Consider the following 21577-nt stretch of genomic DNA (forward strand, 5'->3'; position numbering starts at 1 on the left):
TAATTATATAAAGACAAATATATCTTTATAATTATTTATGTTAAATAATTAAATAATTCTTTTTATTTGTGTAAAAAAAAAGGGTCAAAAACACCCTTTTTACAATCAAAATTAAATTAAAATCACACCAATATAATAATTTCATAAAAGAAAACAAAATTAAAATTAGTTAACTAGAAAAAATAATGTGTGCTTGCATTTCTTTTTCTCTCAACATCAAAATTGCACCAAACAAACCTTAGCCAGGCAAAAAGTCACAAAACCAGTCCTCATCTCCCTCTCCGCACAGCGTGCTTTTCTACCTCGCGCCACTATGCTCTCACCGCCGTGCCTCCTGCCGTCACGTCTCTGTAGGTGTTGCCATGTGGGTGTTGTATCGCATGATGCTCCCTGCTGCAGCCTATGGGTGTTGCCGTGTGCAAGTTACTAATGTCGCCATCGCTGCTGCTCTCTTTTCCACCGAGCTGACTCCGTCGTGGCACCGCCGATTCAGATAAGTCGCAAACCTCCTCTTCCCCTATGATAGTTCCCTCCTACCTCTATTCAATACTTCAGTTCAATGTTCAAACTTCAATCTGTTATACTCTTCTATTTTGTTCTGAATATGATTATGAAGTTATAATTTTGTTAGTTATTGGATTGATTTTTGAATCTTTTCTGCTAAACTGAACTCAATTTTGAATCTGTTGTTGTTCAATTTTTAATGATTGGTTCCTTTCAACATATAACAAATATTCATAAAAATGCTTATTCATAAAATAATGTAGATTGTTCCATTAGAAACCAACAATAGAGTGAAAGGTTCTGAATTAGTTTTTGTCTAAGTAGATGAACATAACACTTATTTGGATAATCTTGTGCTTTCTCTTTACCCTCCTATTGGGTTCTGCTTAATGCAATGACATAGCTTGATTGTTGTTTTCTATATTATTACTAAGTTTGATAACTTCTATAAATATTTTTCCCTTAAGCCATTGAAATAGAGATGTTGGTAAGGAGTATAGCCGAAAATTAGATGTTTACGAATTGTTATTATTTGCAATCAGGCATTAAGTTGATGAAGTTGACTTTCACTTTCATTGTTTTAGGTAGAGTATATTCAATTCTAAACAAACTTAGAAGAACTTGTGATGATAGTCTTTCACAAGGAGTCCAAGAACATGCTAGTACCCTTTTGTTGTTATCAAAATGATTTGTTTGGTGTTCATGTGAAGTAGTCCAAATTTCAATTGATATACATGAGTATGATTTGCAGTTAGAATGGCACCAAAGATATCTAAAAGTCTTAACGGAAAGTTGAGCTTAGGGGCTAAAATTCTTCAATTTGGTGGAGACGACAAAGTGTTTTAGTTGTAAGACCCCTATTTTAAAAAGTTATTAATTAAATATTTATGGTCTATTATATTTATTTAAGATTATATTTTTAGAGATTTTTATCTTTATTTTTTAGAGTTCTTATAAAAGAAAATAAATAAATAAATAAATAAATAGTGAATATTCTTTATGTCTTACTTTTAAATATTTAGATTTTTAACTTTATTTTATAAATGAAGGAGAATTAATTTACTTATCTCTAATTTTTATTTAATTAATATTTAATTGAAACTAATTTACAAATTTGTAATTGGAAGGAATTTTAAAGATGAATATTTTATATTTAATTTAATTTTTAATTATTATTCTATCTTTTTATTTATTTTATAAAATTACACTACTATACCTAAAATTTTAATAAAAATACCTAAATTAACCCGCCCTAATTACACTCTCACTCGGTCAGACCCACACACAACACACACTAAACACAAACCTAACCTAGCAAACCTAACCTAGCAGCTGAAAGGAAGAAAGAAGAAAAGGAAAAGAAAAAAAAAAAGAAAGGGGATCGGGGAAGGGGGCCCGAGGGAGAAGAAAGGGATGAGAGGAGAGGGCAATTCGAGAGAGAGGAAGGGAGCCCCAGGGGAGGAGAAGCTCACCACTGTCAACCTCGCCGCCGTCGTTATCCAGGGAGCTGCCACTCCTGGTCATCGTTGCTGAGCCAATCAACCCCGTCACCACCGTTTGTCCTTGCCGCTGCCAGTTGCGCCGTCGCAAAGAAGAAACACGCGAGAGAAGAGGGGTCACGAGTGAAGGACGAGCGAGGGAGGAAACAGAACCGCGTTGGATCTGTTGCCGCCGGTCTGCCCAGCTGACTCGTCGCCAAACCATGTCACCGTCCGTGAAGTTGTCTCCGTCGCCGCTGCCAGAGGTTGCCATCGGAGCTGCCGCTCCACTTCTGTCATTCTTTTTTTACAATGAGTTGCCCGCGCCTTGAAGCTCTTTCTGTAATCATTCTAGCTATCTGTGGTTAAGGGCTCTGATGTATAGATATTGTAGGGTTAATTTTATGGGTTTGCATGTCAAAAATTAAGGTTGTTGCTGAGCCACTGAAGCTCTTGGCCGCTATCGAAGCTACTGTGGGTTAAGTTTGGGGTGGCCGACGCGTCGTTCTTTTATTCCAGTAAGTGTCTCTATCTCGGAATTCTCGCCTTTGGTTTTCTATTATGTGTTTTGAGGTTTCCACGATATTGATGTTTTAGGAGTTAATAACTGGGATTGCATGTTGGGACATAAAGATGTTTATGCTGTGGCGAAAGTGTGCCGGCTATGAATTAAAGCTGTCGTTGACTTCGGGTCGAGAGGAAAGGAATTTCTTGAGTCTTTTGGATTGTGATTTGAACGTGTCAAGGTAGGGGCATTTTCTTAAAATTCATTTTACTTTTAAGAGTTGTTATAAGTCGATAATAGTATGAAAAATATATTTTTATAATTACATGAGTTTTATGAATTGAATTGAACTATTTGAATGGCTGTGATCATTTATTTTATTAGTTTATTGAATTATTGAGGAAGCTAGTTATTTTGATTTGCTGTTTTGTTTTGTTCAGTTGGTCGTTATTGAATTGATTTTCCTTGAATCACTGGAAGAAGTTTAAATGTTGGAATTTAGTTTGATTTTGGAGAGGATTTGATATTTGAAACTAGTTGAGGCTGGGTTGGAAATTGTGGTTTTGATGGGATCTGCGAAGGTGGCATAGTTCGAATTTTAAAGGAGATGCTGCCCAAATTTTTATAAAAATTGGAGACTCTGTTTAAAAATGGTTATTTAGAAAGATTCAAATTTTCAAAGATTTTATAATTTGATTTCTAAGAAGAAAAAGTTTATGTTTGGTGCTTGGTTTATTTAGAAAAGAATGAATTATATTTTGAATTTGAATTATTAAAGAAAGTAACAAGTGGTATGATGAGAATGAGTATGAGAGTGAAGACTGAATTTTTTGAGTATGATTTTTGAATAATTGAATAACAACGAGGATGAATGAGAAAGTGAGATATGAATTAGTATCGAAAATAGAAATGATAATTATGAGAATATTGAATATATTGAGCTTGGAGCGTTGCCCCCATGTCAGCCGGGATTTTTTCGTAGTTATTTTTGAGCTTGGGGTGTTATTTCTCCCATGTCAGCTTGGGGTATTATTTTTCCCATGTCAGCTTGGGGTATTGAATCTTCTCCCCGTGTCAGCTTGGGATTCGTCCCATGGATATATTTGAGCTTGGGGGCGTTCTCTTCCCCATGTCAGCTTGGGGTTTTTCCCATGGTATATTTTTTAGCTTGAGAACATGTCGGGATGGCTACGTAACCGACAAAGGATATCATCAGTCATAGGATAGGCATTCATCATATGCACTTGTATGCTTTGCTCGAGTTTGAATTTGTTTGGGTCTGCCTAAATGCTTAACTGTTATTAACTGCTATTTGAGCTATTTGCTGTGACTGCAATCCATACTGTGTTTTCCTTGTATGTTTTGCCTGTATTTGTTTCTGTTGTGGTGCCTTCGAGTTTGGATATTGATGATGAGATGATGATTTGGTTGTGGAATTGTTTGAGTCGCTGAGTTGAAGGCTGTGATTGAACATTCATACTGTTAGAAAACTTTTAATTTTCTTTTATAGGAAAGACTGAGTTTAGGATTTTTGGATACTTAATCATTGAGTTTGAAAAACAATTTACTTACTATATATCTTCTTATAACACATTCTGAAAATCTGTGGTGAGACCATGTGGTTAGGTTCTCACCCCCTACAGACTTCTCTTTTCAGGAAATGGATGAAGAAGCTTATGAAGAGTAGTTCGGTTTAGCTTATGTGATAGAAGATGTTTTAGTTTAGTTATTATTATTCTTCCCTCGCCATTAATATTATAACTTTTGCAAGAGGAATATGAATTTTGATATGGAAAGTTTATATATTGGTATGATGTATATATATATATATATATATATATATATATATATATTGTAAATTATATTGAAAGGTATGGATGTATGTTTGAAAATTTGGTTTAAGATTTAAACAGGTTCATATTTTAGTATTAAATATTTTAAAAGTCGTCGTAATACCCGAATTATCAGAGTAGCGCAGTCGGAAGCATAACATTTGAAAGTTAGGGTGTTACATAAGCAATTCTTCAATGTCAGAGAACGTGAAACACTTCTAAAAGCTTCGCCATTCTATCTTTCGACAATATCGGGGCCTCTAGCAGATTTGCTATTCATCTCAAGCGACAGGATAGTATTATGTAATGAGAGATCAATCAGAATATGTATAAGGAAAGGCCAAATGATGAGGATCCATTACAAAGTTTTCATTCCACTAAAAAAGATCAATGTGTGAACCAAAGAAAAAATGTTGAAAAGCCAAAACACAAGTATATAGAGAAATTTACAATGGATAACTTTAATTTTTGGCTAATGAGAGTCATAAAGTATCAAAAAAACTTTGACATGTCTTGAGCATGCAATTTCTCAAGCTTATGAACAATGTATAGCAGAAGCAGCTACCTTTTAGTTAGTTAGATAAAGAAACATGTATATATAATTATGAGCGTGTAAATTTTGAAATGATTTGTTGATTTGCAAATCAAATATTTTGTTTAGATTAATTTGATAATGTACGAAGAAAATTGAAATGATGTAATATGTATTCATTTGAATTGAATTTTTTATGGTTGGAACTCAATATCAATAATATATAAATATTTTTTTTATCTTTCTCAATAATTAATTAGCTGATCAATGTATATCGAGAAAGAGAAAAAATTAATTGATAAAATTAAATCAATTTTATTTTATTTTTTATATTAATTTTAAATCATGTTCAATTGTTTATCGATTCTACTTGTAATATTTTATATATATTCATATGTATATTTTAACAATTCCTGTCATTTTTGGACGTGGATTTTATGTAGAGTACACTAGGATTTTAAACAATTTAGCAAAACTTTTCAATCGGTTGCTTAAGATTTTTTGGGAGGAAATTTAAATGGCCATATTGGGAGAGAAGTGACTGAATATGGAAGTATTCACGGAGGGCATGGTTTCGGGGTGATCAATACCAAGGGTAAAACTATTTTGGACTTTTTCTCAACCTTTGATCTTCTCATCGCAAATACATGTTTTAAAAAAAGAGATGAACATCTTATAACCTATAAGAGTGGCATGACAAGCTCTCAAATTGACTTCTTCTTGTTGAGGAGAGTCGACCAAAAATTTTGCATTAATTGTAAAATTTTTCCGAGAGAGAGTTTGACAACACAACATATGGTGCTCGTCATGGATTTTTGCGGTGAGTAAAAGTTGAGGAAAAGACATCATACGAAGAACCCAAGGACGAGGTGGTGGCAGATGAAAGGTGAGGAACAAAGAAGCTTCCTAAGACAGGCAGGAGAAGAGGCAAAATGGGATGAGAATGGAAGCGCGAAAGAGATGTGGAGGGAGATGGCAGAAGTTATTAGAAGAACAGCGAAAGAAAGCTTTGGTGAATCTAAAGAAATAAGACCAAGAGACAAGGAGTCCTGGTGGTGGAATGCAAGTGTACAAGAAAAGATAAAGATAAAAAGGGAGTGTTTTAAAGAGTGGTCCTTATGCCGTAACAGAGATAACTAGGAAAAATATAAGGCGGCTAAGAAAGAGACAAAAGTGGCTGTAAGTGAAGCATGAACAAGAGCATATGAGGATCTCTACCAGTCTTTGGACACGAAAGAAGGAGAAAAAAGTATATATAAAATCGCAAAGAGCCGCGAAAGAAGAACGAGAGATTTGGATCAGGTTAATTACATAAAGGATAAGGATGGAGAGGTGTTGGCTCAAGAGGAGAAGATTAATGAAAGGTAGAAGAGCTACTCTTACGAGTTATTTAATAAGGGACAGAAGACTCTTCCAAGCCTTGGTCGGTTATGCACAAGGGAAGAAGATCAAAACTTTGACTACTATCAAAGGATTCAAGACTTCGAGGTAAAAGAGGCTCTAAAGCAGATGAAAAATGGCAGGGCAGTAGGACTTGATAATATCCCAATTGAGGTTTGGAAGGGTCTTGGAGAAAAAAGGCATCAACTGGTTAACCAAGCTTTTTAATGAGATTTTAAGGTCAAAGAAGATGCCTTATGAGTGGAGGAAGAGCACCTTGGTACCTATCTACAAGAATAAGGGGGTGATGAGCGGATAATTTATACGCTTTTTGGCATTGTTTTTAGTATGTTTTTAGTATGTTTTAGTTATTTTTTAGTATATTTTTATTAGTTTTTAATTAAAATTCACTTTTCTAGACTTTACTATGAGTTTGTGTGTTTTTCTGTGATTTCAGGTATTTTCTGGCTGAAATTGAGGGACCTGAGCAAAAATCTGATTCAGAGGCTGAAAAAGGACTGCAGATGCTGTTGGATTCTGACCTCCCTGCACTCGAAGTGGATTTTCTGGAGCTACAGAAGCCCATTGGCGCGCTCTCAACGGCGTTGGAAAGTAGACATCCTGGCTTTCCAGCAATATATGATAGTCCATACTTTGCCCAAGATTTGATGGCCCAAACCGGCGTACAAAATCACCCTCAGAAATCCCAGCGTTAAACGCTGGAACTGGCACCAAAATGGGAGTTAAACGCCCAAACTGGCACAAAAGCTGGCGTTTAACTCCAAGAAGAGTCTCTACACGAAAATGCTTCAATGCTCAGTCCAAGCACACACCAAGTGGGCCCGTAAGTGGATTTTTATGTCTTTTACTCATCTCTGTACACCCTAGGCTACTAGTTCTTTATAAATAAGACCTTTTGCTATTGTATTTTCATCTTGGTAGCTATCTTTATTCTTATGCTATCTTAGATCATTGGGAGGCTAGCCTCACGGCCATGCCTAGACCATGTTCTTATATATTTTCAACGGTGGAGTTTCTACACCCCATAGATTAAGGTGTGGAGCTCTGCTGTACCTCGAGTATTAATGCAATTACTATTGTTCTTCTATTCAATTCAGCTTATTCTTGTTCTAAGATATTCATTTGCACCCAAGAACATGATGAATGTGATGATTATGTGACACTCATCATCATTCTCACTTATGAACGAGTGCCTGACAACCACTTCTGTTCTACAAGCAAACAAGGCTTGAATGTTTATCTCTTGGATCCCTTGATCGGAATCTTCGTGGTATAAGCTAGAATTGATGGCGGCATTCAAGAGAATCCGGAAGGTCTAAACCTTGTCTGTGGTATTCTGAGTAGGATTCAGTGATTGAATGACTGTGATGAGCTTCAAACTCCTGAAGGCTGGGCGTTAGTGACAGACGCAAAAGAATCAATGGATTCTATTCCAACCTGATTGAGAACCGACAGATGATTAGCTGTGCCGTGACAGGGTGCGTTGAACATTTTCACTGAGAGGATGGGAGGTAGCCACTGACAACGGTGAAACCCTACATACAGCTTGCCATGGAAAGGAGTAAGAAGGATTGGATGAAGACCGTAGGAAAGCAGAGAGACGGAAGGGACAAAGCATTTCCATACGCTTATCTGAAATTCTCACCAATGAATTACATAAGTATCTCTATCTTTATCTTTATATTTTATTCATCATCCATAACCATTTGAGTTTGCCTGACTAAGAGTTACAAGATGACCATAGCTTGCTTCATACCAACAATCTCTGTGGGATCGACCCTTACTCGCGTAAGGTTTATTACTTGGACGACCCAGTACACTTGCTGGTTAGTAGTGTGAAGTTGTGATAAAGAGTTGAGATTGCAATTGAGCGTACCATGTTGATGGCGCCATTGATGATCACAATTTTGTGCACCAGGGGGATATACAAAGTTGCAGAAACTATAGAGGGGTTAAGCTTATGAGTCATACCATGAAGTTGTGGGAAAGGGTGATAGAAGGGAGGTTGAGAAAAGAGACACAAGTAATAGAGAACCAATTTGGTTTTATGCCAGGCAGATCTCTACCACTGAAGCGATATACCTATTAAGAAGGATGATGGAGAGGTATCGTAGTAATAAAAGGGATCTACATATAGTGTTTATTGATTTGGAAAAAACGTATGATAGAGTACCAAGGGAGGCCTTATGGAAGATTTTAGAAAAGAGGAGAGTAAGGATCGCATATATTCATGCAATTAAAGACATGTATGATGGGCCACAACTAGTGTGAAGACTCAAGGTGGTGTGACAGAAGAATTTTTTATTGGTGTAGGATTACACCAGGGATCATCCTTAAGTCCATACATTTTCACATTAGTCTTGGAAGTACTCACAAAGCACATCCAAGAGCCTGTGCCATAGTGCATGCTTTTTGCGGATGATATCGTCCTTATGGAAGAGTCAAGGGAAGACCTAAATAAGAAGTTGGATTTATGGAGAGAAGCTCTAGAAGTGTATGGTCTGCGCATAAGCCGTAACAAGACGGAATATATGGAATATAAGTTCAGTCTGAGAAGGGAAAACCCTAATATAGAGGTGAAGATTGGAGAAAACATCCTACGAAAAGTTAAAAGTTTTAAGTATCTTGGGTGCATCATACAGAATAATGGAGAGATTGAACAGGATGTAAATCGTAGGATCCAAGCAGGTTGGTCAAAATGGCGGAGTGTATCTAGCTTTATATACGACAAAAAAGTGTCTTTAAAACTTAAAGGTAAATTTTATCGCACCGCTATAAGACCGGCTATGCTTTATGATACAGAGTGTTGGGCGGCTAAAGGGGAGCATGAACATAAGCTGAGTGTGGCAGAAATGAAGATGTTGAGATGGATGAGTGGTCATATGCGATTGGATAAAATAAGGAACGAATATATAAGGGAGAGAGTTAGAGTAGCACCAATTGTGGAAAAGATGGTTAAATCGCGTCTCAGGTGGTTTAGACATGTGAGAAAAAGACCGATAGAACATCTAGTCAGGAGGGTAGATGAGATGGAAGATGGACAAGGGGCGAAAGGTAGAGGAAGACCTAAGAAGACCATCCATGAGGTAGTCAAACGAGATCTATATGTAACCAGTCTCTCTGTAGACATGATACATGACAGAACATAATGACATCATATGATTCATGTAGCCGACCCCACTTAGTGGGACAATGCATTGTTGTTGTTGTTGTTGTTTCAATTGGTTTCTTGCACTCAGTAAACTTTACTATTTGGTGTTCACATTAACTATCAATACGTCCATCTGAACCATTAAAATAGTTTAATTTATATCTCAATGGATAAGAATCAGAAATTAAAAAATGTGCAAGCATCTGCTTCAAATTTATCCAAATATTTTCCAAGCTTTAACCGGTAAAAATTCATTAGTGAAATAGAGCTTTATCCGAATAGTAAAGACCTTAGGAATTAAAAGTAGGTTAGAGGATTGAACTAGAATAAATCCATGTTTTTCTTTTATTCTGCTTTTGTTTTTACTGCAAAGAAGGAAAGAGAAGAAATCTCAACCATAAATTGATCTCTAACAAGAAGAATTGGTTATATTTTAGCAAATCCATGCTGCATTTAGATTGGCTTCTAAAGCAACCCATATCAAAAGCTTATAAAACACTTATTTATTTGAAATAATTTATTGCCAGACATGCTCCAGAACAGATTACAGATGAAAAGGTATACATGGTCAATGGAGTGTTATATCCTAAATTCCCACATAATAACCATCTGAATTGAGAAATAAATCATAGGATTGCAGAAAATATCAACAAATATGATCCTTATAACATAACAAATGGTACGAAAACATGTTTCAAATGGGGTTCAGCATTCAACTTTGCCTAAACTTCGGCCATACAGTGATTACTCCTTGTCTCAACTCCTCAAATCACTATCTGCAGAACATAAAACATAAGCAAATAAAGTACTAACTAGTAAGAACCATGGTACTACAGAACCCTTTACTCTGTTGTTGGTTTCTAATCGAACAATCTACACTATTCTATGAATAAGTATTTTTATAAAGAGTTAAGTACTGTTTTCGTCCCTAAGAGTTTGGGGTGAAAATCAAATTCGTCCCCGACCTTTTTTATTATTAAAATCATCCTTAACGTTATAAAATCTTATAAAATCGTCCTTTTGTCCATGAATAATATTTTTTGGACAATTTTGCTCTTAAACAAAAATAAAATAAAAAACAAAAATAAAAAACTAAAACATATAACCAACACAGATCCCTGTTCTCTCACAACAGCAACCCCTTCATCTTCTTCTTCTTCCACACTAAACCAAAAGGACATTGCATCCTCCGTTAAGGACTGGTTCAACACATGCGACCCACTCTCCAAATTCTCTCCTCGACAGACTTCTCCTCCTGTAATGATGCCACCGTGGACACCTCTCTCTCCGCCCTAACACTTCCCTGTCTCAACGAGTCCTTCGTCCTCACTGTACTCCACCATGGCACCACCGCCCACGTCCACCACTGCCTCCACTTCTTCCATTGGGCCGGCCGCCAGCCTACTTCCACCTCCTTTTCTGCCATTTTTCGAATCCTCGCTCGCGCCTGATTAATGCCAGACATCCACAAATTAATCAAATTACTCAAATCCTTCGTTGGATATCCTATTGCGGGTAAGCCTGAAATTGCACTCCATCCTGTTTGGTAAAATGCAGTTTCATGGTTTGGATTTGGATACCTTTGATTACCATGGACTTTTGAATGTCCTTGTTGAGAATAGTTATTTCGATGCTGTTGATGTCATTGTTAGACAGATTAGAATGAGAGATTTTAAGAATCAGTATACTGCTTGTTATAAAGAATATATGCAAGCAGAGAAGGTTGGATGAGGCTGAAGGGTTCTTGTTTAGCTTGGTAGATGGTGGCAAGGAGCTTCATGGCTCCGAGGTGAGTGTCCTTGTCAGTGTATTGTGCGGGAGTAATAGGTTTCATCATGCTGTTAGGTTGGTTAGGGAGATTAGAAATAAGGGACCTTGGATAGGTAGCCAGTTGGATGAAGCCTTGGAGTTCTTCATACATAAGAAGGAAGATAAAGGGAACATTCCTGGTTTGGTGTTTTATATTAAGGGGGATTTTTTATTTTTTGTTTAAGGGTAAAATTGTCTAAAAAATATTGTTTATGAATAAAAGGATGATTTTATAACGTTTTATAATGTTGAGGATGATTTTAATAATAAAAAAAAGGTCAAGGACGAATTTAATTTGCACCCCAGACCTTAGGGACGAAAACAAATTCAAAACAAAATTGAACAAGAAAAATTAAATAATTCATTTTAGATAGTTCAAAATAAAATAGAATAGAAGAAAATTCAACTAAAATCCAATAACTAGCAAAATTATAAATTCATAATCATACTCAGAACAAAATAGAGGAATAAAACAGATTGAAGTTTGAACATTAAACTAAAGTATTGAATAGAGATAGGAGGGAACTATCGCAGGGGAAAGAGGAGGTTTGCGACTTACCTGAACTGCAGCGCCACGACGGAGTCAACCACGGTAGAAAAGAGAGCAGCAGCGATAGCGACACTAGCAACGGCAACACCCACAGACCGCAGTAGGGAGCATCATGCGATACAACACTCACATGGCAACACTCGCAGTCACAGATGAGGACTGGTTTTGTGACTTTTTGTCTGGTCAGAGTTTGTTCATCATTTTTTGTGCAATTTTAATGTTGAGAGAAAAAGAAGTGCAAGCACCGATTATTTTTTCTAGACTTTTGGTTAATTAGTTTTGATTTTTTTTAATTATTAGATTGATGTGATTTTAATTTAATTTTGATTGTAAAAAGGGTGGTTTTGACTTTTTTTAATAAAAAATTATTTAATTATTTAACACAAATAATTATAAAAATATATTTATCTTTTTATAATTATTTGTAAAGATATTTTTGTATATATAATGACATAATATTTTTAAAATTTAAATAAAAAATAAATGTCAATGTACTTAAATATGATGAAAACTCACTACAATTTTAGATGGCTGACAGGTATCATCATTTGGTCTGAAAAAAATTTTAATTCTTTCTGTATGTTATTCTTAAATGATGAATTTAGTACGTTTTTTTTTATCTTTTTTTGACCAATCTTTTTTAAATTTATCTGTTACTTTTATTTATTTAATTTTCGTCAAACATATATATACAAATTATTTGAAAAACTAAAATTTAATATTCTAAAAAAGAAATAAAATTCGTTTTTTATCTATATAGGAACAACAAAAAAGAAAAAATTAGGAATCGAACATGAAAGACCAAAAAGTTAAAATTCACATAGAAGGATGAAACTGAGTTTGTAATGCCAATAAAAGGTCATAAATGGTATTGTCTGTCTCTGTTTTTTTTTTTTTTCAACCACTTAAATTTTTAGTTACTAAATTCTTTCTCTAACACATATTTTAAATTAAGCTGTAAAAATATATTCAATTACAAATTTAACGTTAAATTAAATTGCATGATAATTAACTAATTAGCATTTATTTTACTAATAAACTATTTTCATAAAAATTATTATTAATTTTTCTAGATTATTTTATAAATAAATTATTTCTTTTAAAATAATAAGATGAAAATTTACTTGTCAAAAAATTATGATTTCACTATAATACACAATTTTATGTTTTGACTGAAAAAATTAGAATTTATTTAAATAGAACTAAATATCTGATCAACATTCTTATATTTATGTAACTATTTAAAAGTTATTTAATGGTCCTAAGATGGCATGATTTTTTTTTACCTAAATTACTATGGGTAACACGCTTTACGTTCTACACTCTCTAATACGATTAAAAGAATATACTTATTTAAAATAATATGAGTGCGTTTATTTAAATTTAAAAAAATTTAAAATAATAAGAGTATGTTTATTTAAAATATTAAAATTTTAAATTTTAAATAAACTTACTTATATTAATTTTAAATTTTATTTAAAATAATATAAATATATTTATTTAAATTAAAAAACTAAAATAATAAGAGTACATTTATTTAAAAAATTTTAATTTAAAAATAATATAAGTGTATTTATTTGTTATTTAAAAATTAACAACTGTTACTTTTTTTTTTAAATCGAAAAAATATAATTAATCATACGAGTACAATAATAAGAATACATACAATTTTATAAATTATTAATTTAAATTATATATATTTAAATTTTAAATTATAAACTAATACAAATTTTATAATTTAAAATTCTAATTATTTAAATAAAATAAAATTAATTAAAAAATAAAAATATACTAATACAATTCAAATCGTATTAAAACGTAAACAAATTTACTGAGTCCATAAACAAATTTTAGGTAAATAAAAAATTAAATCCTAAAAAATAATGTGATTTTCTTTAGAGTTAAATTTTTTTATATTTTATAATAAAATAATCTTATTTAACATTAAACTGGTCTAATATACTAGATAATTTTATTTTTTTACTAATTTTTAATTATAATTTTGATTAAAAAATTATATAGTAAACAATTAATTATAATTTTTTAATTTAAATTAGTTAATTTATTTTTAAAATAAAATACAATAAAAAATTTAACATCATAATTATATCAAATAATTTTTTAATTAAACTATTTATATAAAATAAACCGATTTTTTTAAACTAAATAATAATACATCTCATCTATTTTGCTGAAACAATTACCTAAAAAACATTTCAAATTCAAATTTTTTCGCTACACCGTGGACGCTGGTATTATTAGAAAGAGAGTGAGTCAGATGAACACATTGTTACCTCACTATTGCAAAACCGAAAGCTGCGCCCACAGTTTGGGTAATAACCTCAACTTAAATTTTAAGTAAATAAATAAAACGAAAAATAGCGAGGCATCTGCGCGAACTCTGCGAGCCTTATATATATATTGCAGATTTGCAATAACAGCTAGCTACGCATAACAAACACTAACACGATGCAGAGTCTGCAACAGAAAGCGACGGAATGGAGCGGAGTGGCAACGGACGACGCTTTCGCCATCGACGAAACCAATCTGTTTCAGAAACTTGGCCTTCAAACATTCATCAGGCTCTCCACCAATTTCTACACCAGGTACTTACTTACTTAATGCTCACTACTTCTTTCATTCATTTCAAATGTAATGTTGGTTTGACTTGGGAGATAGGGTTTATGATGATGAGGAAGAATGGTTTCGTTCAATCTTCGCTAATTCTAAGAAGGAAGACGCTATTCAAAACCAATACGAATTTTTCATCCAAAGAATGGGAGGCCCTGCTCTCTATTCTCAGAGAAGAGGTACTCTTCTTCCACAATAGGGGAAAGTGCTCTAGGAGAACATGTGTGATTATGTAATAGTTTTAAGTAATCTTGTACCAGCAATTTTATTTTTATTTAGAGCAGAGTGACATCTTCGAAGATATTGATTTTGAAGACAAAAATAATAATTAAGTTTTCTAAGATAGTAATTGATGGATATGCACGACTTTCTGTCAATAAATAATGCGAAATAAAATAAAATTGTTTATGTATTTTATTATTTATAGTAGTACATGCTTTATTACTGTCATATGAATATGAAAACGATTTAGGTTTTGGACAGTGAAGCATTTATTATCTTTTAAATTTTCATATACTGTTACTATTCTTTATTTATCATAAATCTTATCAAAACAAATGAAACTTTGCTTAAAAAGTTGTTACTATTTTTTATAGATAGACATAAATTGATAAAATGACATAATGAGTCTACTATTTGCTATATTTGAACACTAAATTAGTACTTTTTGTACTAATTAGTCCAAAATCAAAATCTTCATACAACCTAATTAAGACTTTACTCTTCTATTTATATTGGCCAGTGATTTAACAGTATATGCACTCTACTGGTACATTTGGGTCTTTTTCCTAACATCATCTTAAGATTATAAAAATATTTGTAGTTTAATCAACAAAAGTTTTCTCTCTCGAGTGGAACTAGCTACCATATAAGCTTCCTTGTTGATGTATTGGCAGGGCATCCTGCTCTAATTGGTCGACATCGACCGTTTCCAGTCACGCACCAAGCTGCAGAGAGGTGGTTGCATCACATGCAACAAGCGTTGGACACAACTGCAGAAATAGATGATGACTCAAAGATAAAAATGATGAACTTTTTCAGGTTTATTTTCTGTCACACAGTGCAACTTCATATATATAGATGCTTGTTCAGATCCTATTTTGCTTTCCTTGTTATTTTTTTAGGCACACTGCATATTTTCTGGTTGCTGGAGATGAACTGAAGAATCAAAACCAGCAAGTGCCATGCAAGCATGCAGCAGGAAGATAACAATAACATTCACCATAATCTTATTTTCATTGCATATTTGGAGATCAGCTAAGGAATCAAATCATACCAATACCAAGGCCATGCAAGCATGAACCTGGATCAGAAGGTAGAGCATCCATGTGTAAAGATTTAACATTTTTATCAGAATAGGATATTCAAAAGAATGAAATGGTCATCCTCTTTGGAATATTAAAAATGCTCTTAATATTATGTATATTTTTAAGCACCATTTATAAATGTTATCCATGAATAAGGCACTTCTCAGTTCAAACACTTAGATGTGGTTTAACTTTAGGGTTTTCCTGCTTGTTTGTTTGCAATTTACAGCAACTAGATCGATGTCAGATTCATTCTTATAAATCTATAAATTTATAAATTTTGATTTATCAGTGTTAATTTTTAAGTCTTCACACACGGTTTAGATAAATTTAAGCATATAGCACACACATAAGATCTTGAACATTTTGTGGCCAAAGTTGGAAAAGTTGCTATGATTGTAATGAATTGCAGGGGAAGGGATGTAATGCAAGAATGAAAATTGATACATTTGTGGTGGCAATTAAAGTGGGAAATGACGGTATATGATGCTATTTGCCTTTTATCTTCAACACGCATACCAAATTTGATGTAACCTAACTTTGATTTATGCCCTATACTAGTAAAAAAGAAAAATGGATTGATGATGCCCTAAATGGCAATTAGAAAGACTAGTTTCTTTTATATAAAAAAAAAAATCAACAAAACAAGGTGAACATAGAAAGAAATAGAAAATTAGACTGCAGAAAATATACAACAAAAAGCATATGATTACTATTCCTACATTATCTTTAATATGGTGATCAATAACTATTGGAATCAAGCATCATACTACTATTATTTACTATTATTTTTTAACTGACTTGTCAATAATTTCGGTCACTTACGGTGTTGTATTGTGAAAGATGCTTCCATTCTTTGCTAGCAAATATTTCAAACAGGGTCGCTAGCAAATATTTCAAACAGGGGAAAAAAAATAATTCGCATGAATAAATAGTTTAGAATATAAAATTATATAGATGTTTTAAAAATTATATAGATGTTTTAAATTAATTTTTGTTGTACATTTGTCCTAAATATCTGTATAAATTGAATTAATTTACATGTAAATCGAATCAAATGAAATTGATTTAGCATATTGAATAGTAAATCGAAATCGAATTACTATAATTTGATTTACCATTATATAACATATACTTAGTAATGAATTAGTTTTATAATTTATCATTTAATTAGTATAATATTTTAATTATTTATAAAAAATTTAATTAGCATAATATTTCACAAATTACATATTATATAAATATAGTTGATCATTTTATATTGTATAATTATCTGTTACTTCTAACTTAAAAAAATTTAAGTTTCAATAATCAAGCTAATTCAATTTATTATGTATATATTGTATAATAGTAAATCGAATTAAATTAATTCGATTTATATAAAAATGTTTAAGACAGACATATAATAAAAATTAACTTAGGATATCTACATAATTTTAAACTCTAAACTATTTATTCACGTGAATTATCTGAAAAAAAAAATCATCTCTTTCTCACATGCTTTCTTTTTCTTTATTATTCTTGGCAAGGTTGGGACCACCAAAATAAAAATTCCAAACACGCCACATTTATAAAGTAAATTCACAAACAATAAATAAATACTTATTACTTATTAGTTTCAATATCCTTCCTAAGAAGCACACGCACATTATCACTTTGTTAAATAATACCCAATCTACTTACATGGTTTTTAATGTTAACTCGATTAACTAAATTAAATCAAGTTAAACATTTCAACTCATGGAAGAACCAATCTTCTGCAGATGGCTTTATAGCTTATTATATCTTCCGACGGAATTTCTACATACAAAACCTGCACAAATAAATTAATAAAAAATACGAAATTTTTTATTCAATTTTTACACAATTTTGTCTTTGCTTCATCTTATAGTGATTATAAAACTCTGAAAGTTGATTTAATAGCTTCAGTTATATTGACAAAATTCTCGCCTCCATTGAAAACTTCAAATTCATAGTTTAGATGTGAACCACCGAATCAAACAATAACTCCATTTTCTTGAGAAATTGTTAAATAGGTTATCTTCATGAATCATGATGACAATCTTGTAGTTGTGGTACACATTTGACGGTTCCATGGCTCATCAAATTAAACATAACACAAAGACTACTTTTTAGTAAAATTATAGTAAATTCTTCGTTATAATTAATGGAAATTTGCTTGTGCTTCGCTTCTATTAGCTCGTTTCCATTGAAGAAGATATGCATTACCCCCCAAAATTTGTTTCTCTGGTCAAGCTTTCCCAATCTTTGTACCAATGAACTAAACAACTAATAATTTAAAAAAAAAATTGATTAGTGTTAACTCAAATAGTACACAAACATAAAAAAATGTTAGTCATTTAACATTTCTCATTGAGTAATACACTAGTTCTAATATTCTTATTGAAACGGCGAACAAATTCCTGCAATAAAATTCCTCATACCAAAATCCCCATTCCCAAACACAGACCCTGATACAAAATGAAAAAAAAAAAATTAATTCCACATTTCGTATCAAGGAGGATTCAGCTCTAAATAACCTAACAAAGTCAATGGTGCTCAAAGAAAGGATGTGAAACTCATCCTTCACATAAACCATTGGATCCAAATTACAACACTTTTTCCACATCACAAGCTCCCAGCTAAAAGGAGAAGAGGAGACCACACACTCATTGCCAAGAACTGTTTTGATCTCTGCATGAAACAATGCTGGTGCGGAGTGAATTTTGAGCATACAAGAAAGGGCTCAAAATCTTGCGACGACTGCTGATTACAACACTTGAGGCCCAAAGGTAACTGTCCAGATTGCATGTAGGAACAATTGCGATACGATTCATATGATAAGTACTTGGGGCACATGAGAAGAGGATCAACAACCTGTGGATATAGTTGTTGAGCAAATATCAGGCTCATAGGTTCCTTGATAAATAAACATGTTTCTCTACTTGCAAACACAACCAATATTTATATCAGCAACTAAATCAACAAATATGAACCAGGCCCAAACTTGAGCACTACAGTAAAAATTCCAATGGCTCCACCAGTCAAGTTGATAAAAGCCTGAACCCAGAATATTAGGAGTGCTAATTTCTTACTTCTAGTTCGAGGCATAAGATAACAATGAACATTAGTAGTAAGTTTATATTGAATATTATTACTAAACCCCACCCTAGTGTCTTGTACTAACTAGCATAGACGGATGAGCTAGCAAAATTGTTGGCTAAAATCTAAGGGTGCAGAATCAAAAAGCAAGGACAGAATAGGAAAATGTCGGTGTTGTCAAGTCCAAAGGCATACTTAATCTCAAAAGTATTCTCTTGTGTATCAACTGATATATAAACGTGCCTCTCAGCAACTAAGCTGTAATACCATGGCTTCTCTACTAAGGCTCCTTATCAATTACCTAGACTGTCATTCACAACTTTACTATGGATAATCTTATTAAGTGAAATCCTGAATATAATTGCAAAAGGATGAACCAAACTACTAAGTGTGTGTTTGGCAGAAGAAAGAGATTTACCTTGATTGTTGAAGATGAGGGAAATGAGTGTGTGAAAAGAGTGAGAAGGATAGTTTGAGAAATAAAATGAAGATGATCTTGCATGTAGAAAAGATGAGGCAGGAAGGTGAAGAAGGGTAATTAAAAAATAAAATAAAGATGACAGTATATGTAGAAAAGGAAGAAGGGTAATTGAGAGAATAAATTTTGCAATCAATTCTCAACAGTAAGAATTGAAAGCAAAAGCTACAAAATATTGCTTCAATTAAACGGACGTTTGAGGGTAAAAATCATGTTGAAAAAAAATCATCCAAACAAGTTTGGTCCAACGTTCAAGATGTTTAAACGTGTGTTCATGCTTCTGAACGCTAAACCAAACATACACTAAGAAACCATCAAAAGAAACCAACACCATTGCCAGCAAGACTATTCCAGAATCTTCTCCAAATCTCCTTGTATCTTTCCGTTAGTTCCATTCAGATTTTGTGAATACTAATAGCAAGTTTTATATATAGCTATTGTACCAATCATTTGTTTTATGAAGAAAGCAACAATACGATACGTTTTTCCTATTCTCTGCTACTTCCTCTGTTTCAAATTTTAATTTACTTGTTTCATTAACTACCATAACGAACACCACTTAACAAAGAGATAGATATACACAAGCATAGATAGAGAGAGACAGAGCAAGATTACTTAACCTTGAACTTGGCAACCTCATTGCTAACCTCCTTCATATCCCCTTTCGTGAAAATCAAAGCCACATTTCCCTGATCCAATTCACAGAATAAGCACTACATAATGAAAAATTCTATTCGACAATCTAAGATTCAATTTTGAATTGATAATCCAGAATTAAAAGAGTTTCTAGTTTATACCCTAAGAAGAGGGATAAGGTTGAGAAAAGACTTGTTTCCAGTCCTCTGAGCTTGGAGCGTGAAAGAGCGTCTCATCATGGAGTTCTTACCCATCACGACCACAGAATCGCCCTTCAAACCCCTCCGAATGCCGTTTATCTGGTTGGAACCGACGTTATCGGAGGTAACCACCAGGACCTGGCTGTAGTCCCTCAGTAGTTTCCACATTTTAGCGTCGAACGCCGCCTTCGACACCTTCCCCGCCATCGCCAACCACCACCGCTACCTCCGAAGTTCGCAACTCCGAACTTGCACTAACCACTACTCTCTACTCCGCAAGAAACAAAGAAACAAAACCTAGATCTGACGATTCTCTCACTGCTTCAATCCACCGGCTGGTATAAAATGACAACAAAACTCAAAAATACTTTACAATATTTAAAATAAAAACGTAAACTCACTCTCTTAGTTATTGAAACATAAAATACTTGTTTTCTTAATTATATCTAATTTACTATTATTATAAACATTTAGTTATTAAAAAAATAAATTAAGTATATTAGTATTTATTAATACACTAATTATAATAAACTTGTTATATAAGAATAAGAGGAGTAGTCTTTATTTATTTGGTGACTAGTAATTTATATACAAGCATTTATACTTATTTTAAATGATTACAATAAGATAACAAATTATAGAATTATATAAAATTTTAAAATCATAATACATTCGGTGGAATACTTTAGGAAAAAATTATTTTTGGAATTATTTTTAATAATAAAAAAAATTAATAATGAAATGTTTAAACAAAAATGTTTTTCTTGGGACAAAAAAACCATAATGACAATATAATATAATCAGGACTTAGTACGAATTTTTCATTAAACGCAATTTATACTAAATTGTATGAAATGTGGAATGACTTACAAGTAATAATAACATACGTTTAGTTTTTTCTTAAAAAAAATCTAGAAATATTTATAAGAGTAAAATCTTAAATTAGTCTTCATAAATTCTTTTAGTTATAATTTTTAATATATTTTAATTATTAAATCAATTCTCAAACTTTTATTTGGTTAAAAAAACGTACCCAAAACAGATTAATTATTTGTTTATATGGACTATGGAGGGACTAATTTAAAAATTTTAAACAATTTTAGAGAATGTTATATTTTTATTAAATAATGATAGAGATTTATTTACTTAATTTTTTATCAAAATTTAACGCGATAATTGATATGTGTAACAAAAAAAAAATAAAAAACTAATGTTGTGATTAAAAATTTATTGAAAATTATAGTCTAATTAAAAATTTTTTGAAAATTATAAATTGGATAGTACTTTATTTATAGAGAAATACTAAATAACTATTAAAATTTGTTACTTTTTATTATCAGTTAGTCATTAATATTTAGAAATATGAAGTTAAAATATATTATTAAACTGTTAGACTAAAAAAATTAAACTAAAAAAATTAAATTAATAACTAAAAATAATAAATTTTAATGATTTTTGACA

The 21577-nt window shown here is 32.3% G+C and overlaps 2 protein-coding genes and 2 long non-coding RNA genes across 6 annotated transcripts; 2 read left to right on the forward strand and 2 right to left on the reverse strand.

Annotated features, from left to right (window-relative positions):
• The first annotated feature begins 305 nt into the window (after positions 1–305).
• On the forward strand, positions 306–4283 carry LOC112696984 (uncharacterized). Of its 3 annotated transcripts, XR_011862499.1 has the most exons (5): positions 306–1352; positions 1837–2248; positions 2412–2500; positions 2580–2728; positions 4145–4283. It is a non-coding gene; the product is annotated as an uncharacterized lncRNA (long non-coding RNA). The 3 variants fall into 3 exon arrangements; XR_011862498.1 differs by lacking the exon at positions 306–1352 and having other exon boundaries at positions 1407–2248; XR_011862500.1 differs by lacking the exon at positions 306–1352 and having other exon boundaries at positions 1791–2324.
• A 5622-nt stretch (positions 4284–9905) lies between these two features.
• LOC112696985 (uncharacterized) lies at positions 9906–12049 on the reverse strand. The gene is made up of 2 exons (XR_003151022.3): positions 11772–12049; positions 9906–10179 (listed from the first exon to the last, which is right to left on the reverse strand). It is a non-coding gene; the product is annotated as an uncharacterized lncRNA (long non-coding RNA).
• A 2004-nt stretch (positions 12050–14053) lies between these two features.
• On the forward strand, positions 14054–15875 carry LOC112696986 (group 2 truncated hemoglobin 3-2). The gene is made up of 4 exons (XM_025749952.3): positions 14054–14368; positions 14442–14572; positions 15290–15434; positions 15518–15875. Exons 1-4 carry the CDS (start codon positions 14232–14234, stop codon positions 15600–15602), a joined length of 498 nt encoding a protein of 165 aa, XP_025605737.1. The 5' UTR covers positions 14054–14231; the 3' UTR covers positions 15603–15875.
• Positions 15876–18042: 2167 nt separating this feature from the next.
• On the reverse strand, positions 18043–20512 carry LOC112696988 (large ribosomal subunit protein uL10). The gene is made up of 3 exons (XM_025749953.3): positions 20078–20512; positions 19901–19969; positions 18043–18577 (listed from the first exon to the last, which is right to left on the reverse strand). The coding sequence occupies exons 1-3, from the start codon at positions 20321–20323 to the stop codon at positions 18329–18331; spliced, it is 564 nt and encodes a 187-aa protein (XP_025605738.1). The 5' UTR covers positions 20324–20512; the 3' UTR covers positions 18043–18328.
• Positions 20513–21577: the final 1065 nt, after the last annotated feature.

Source organism: Arachis hypogaea, chromosome 6 (genome assembly GCF_003086295.3).
Source record: "Arachis hypogaea cultivar Tifrunner chromosome 6, arahy.Tifrunner.gnm2.J5K5, whole genome shotgun sequence".
In the NCBI taxonomy this organism is placed as follows: Eukaryota; Viridiplantae; Streptophyta; class Magnoliopsida; order Fabales; family Fabaceae; genus Arachis; species Arachis hypogaea.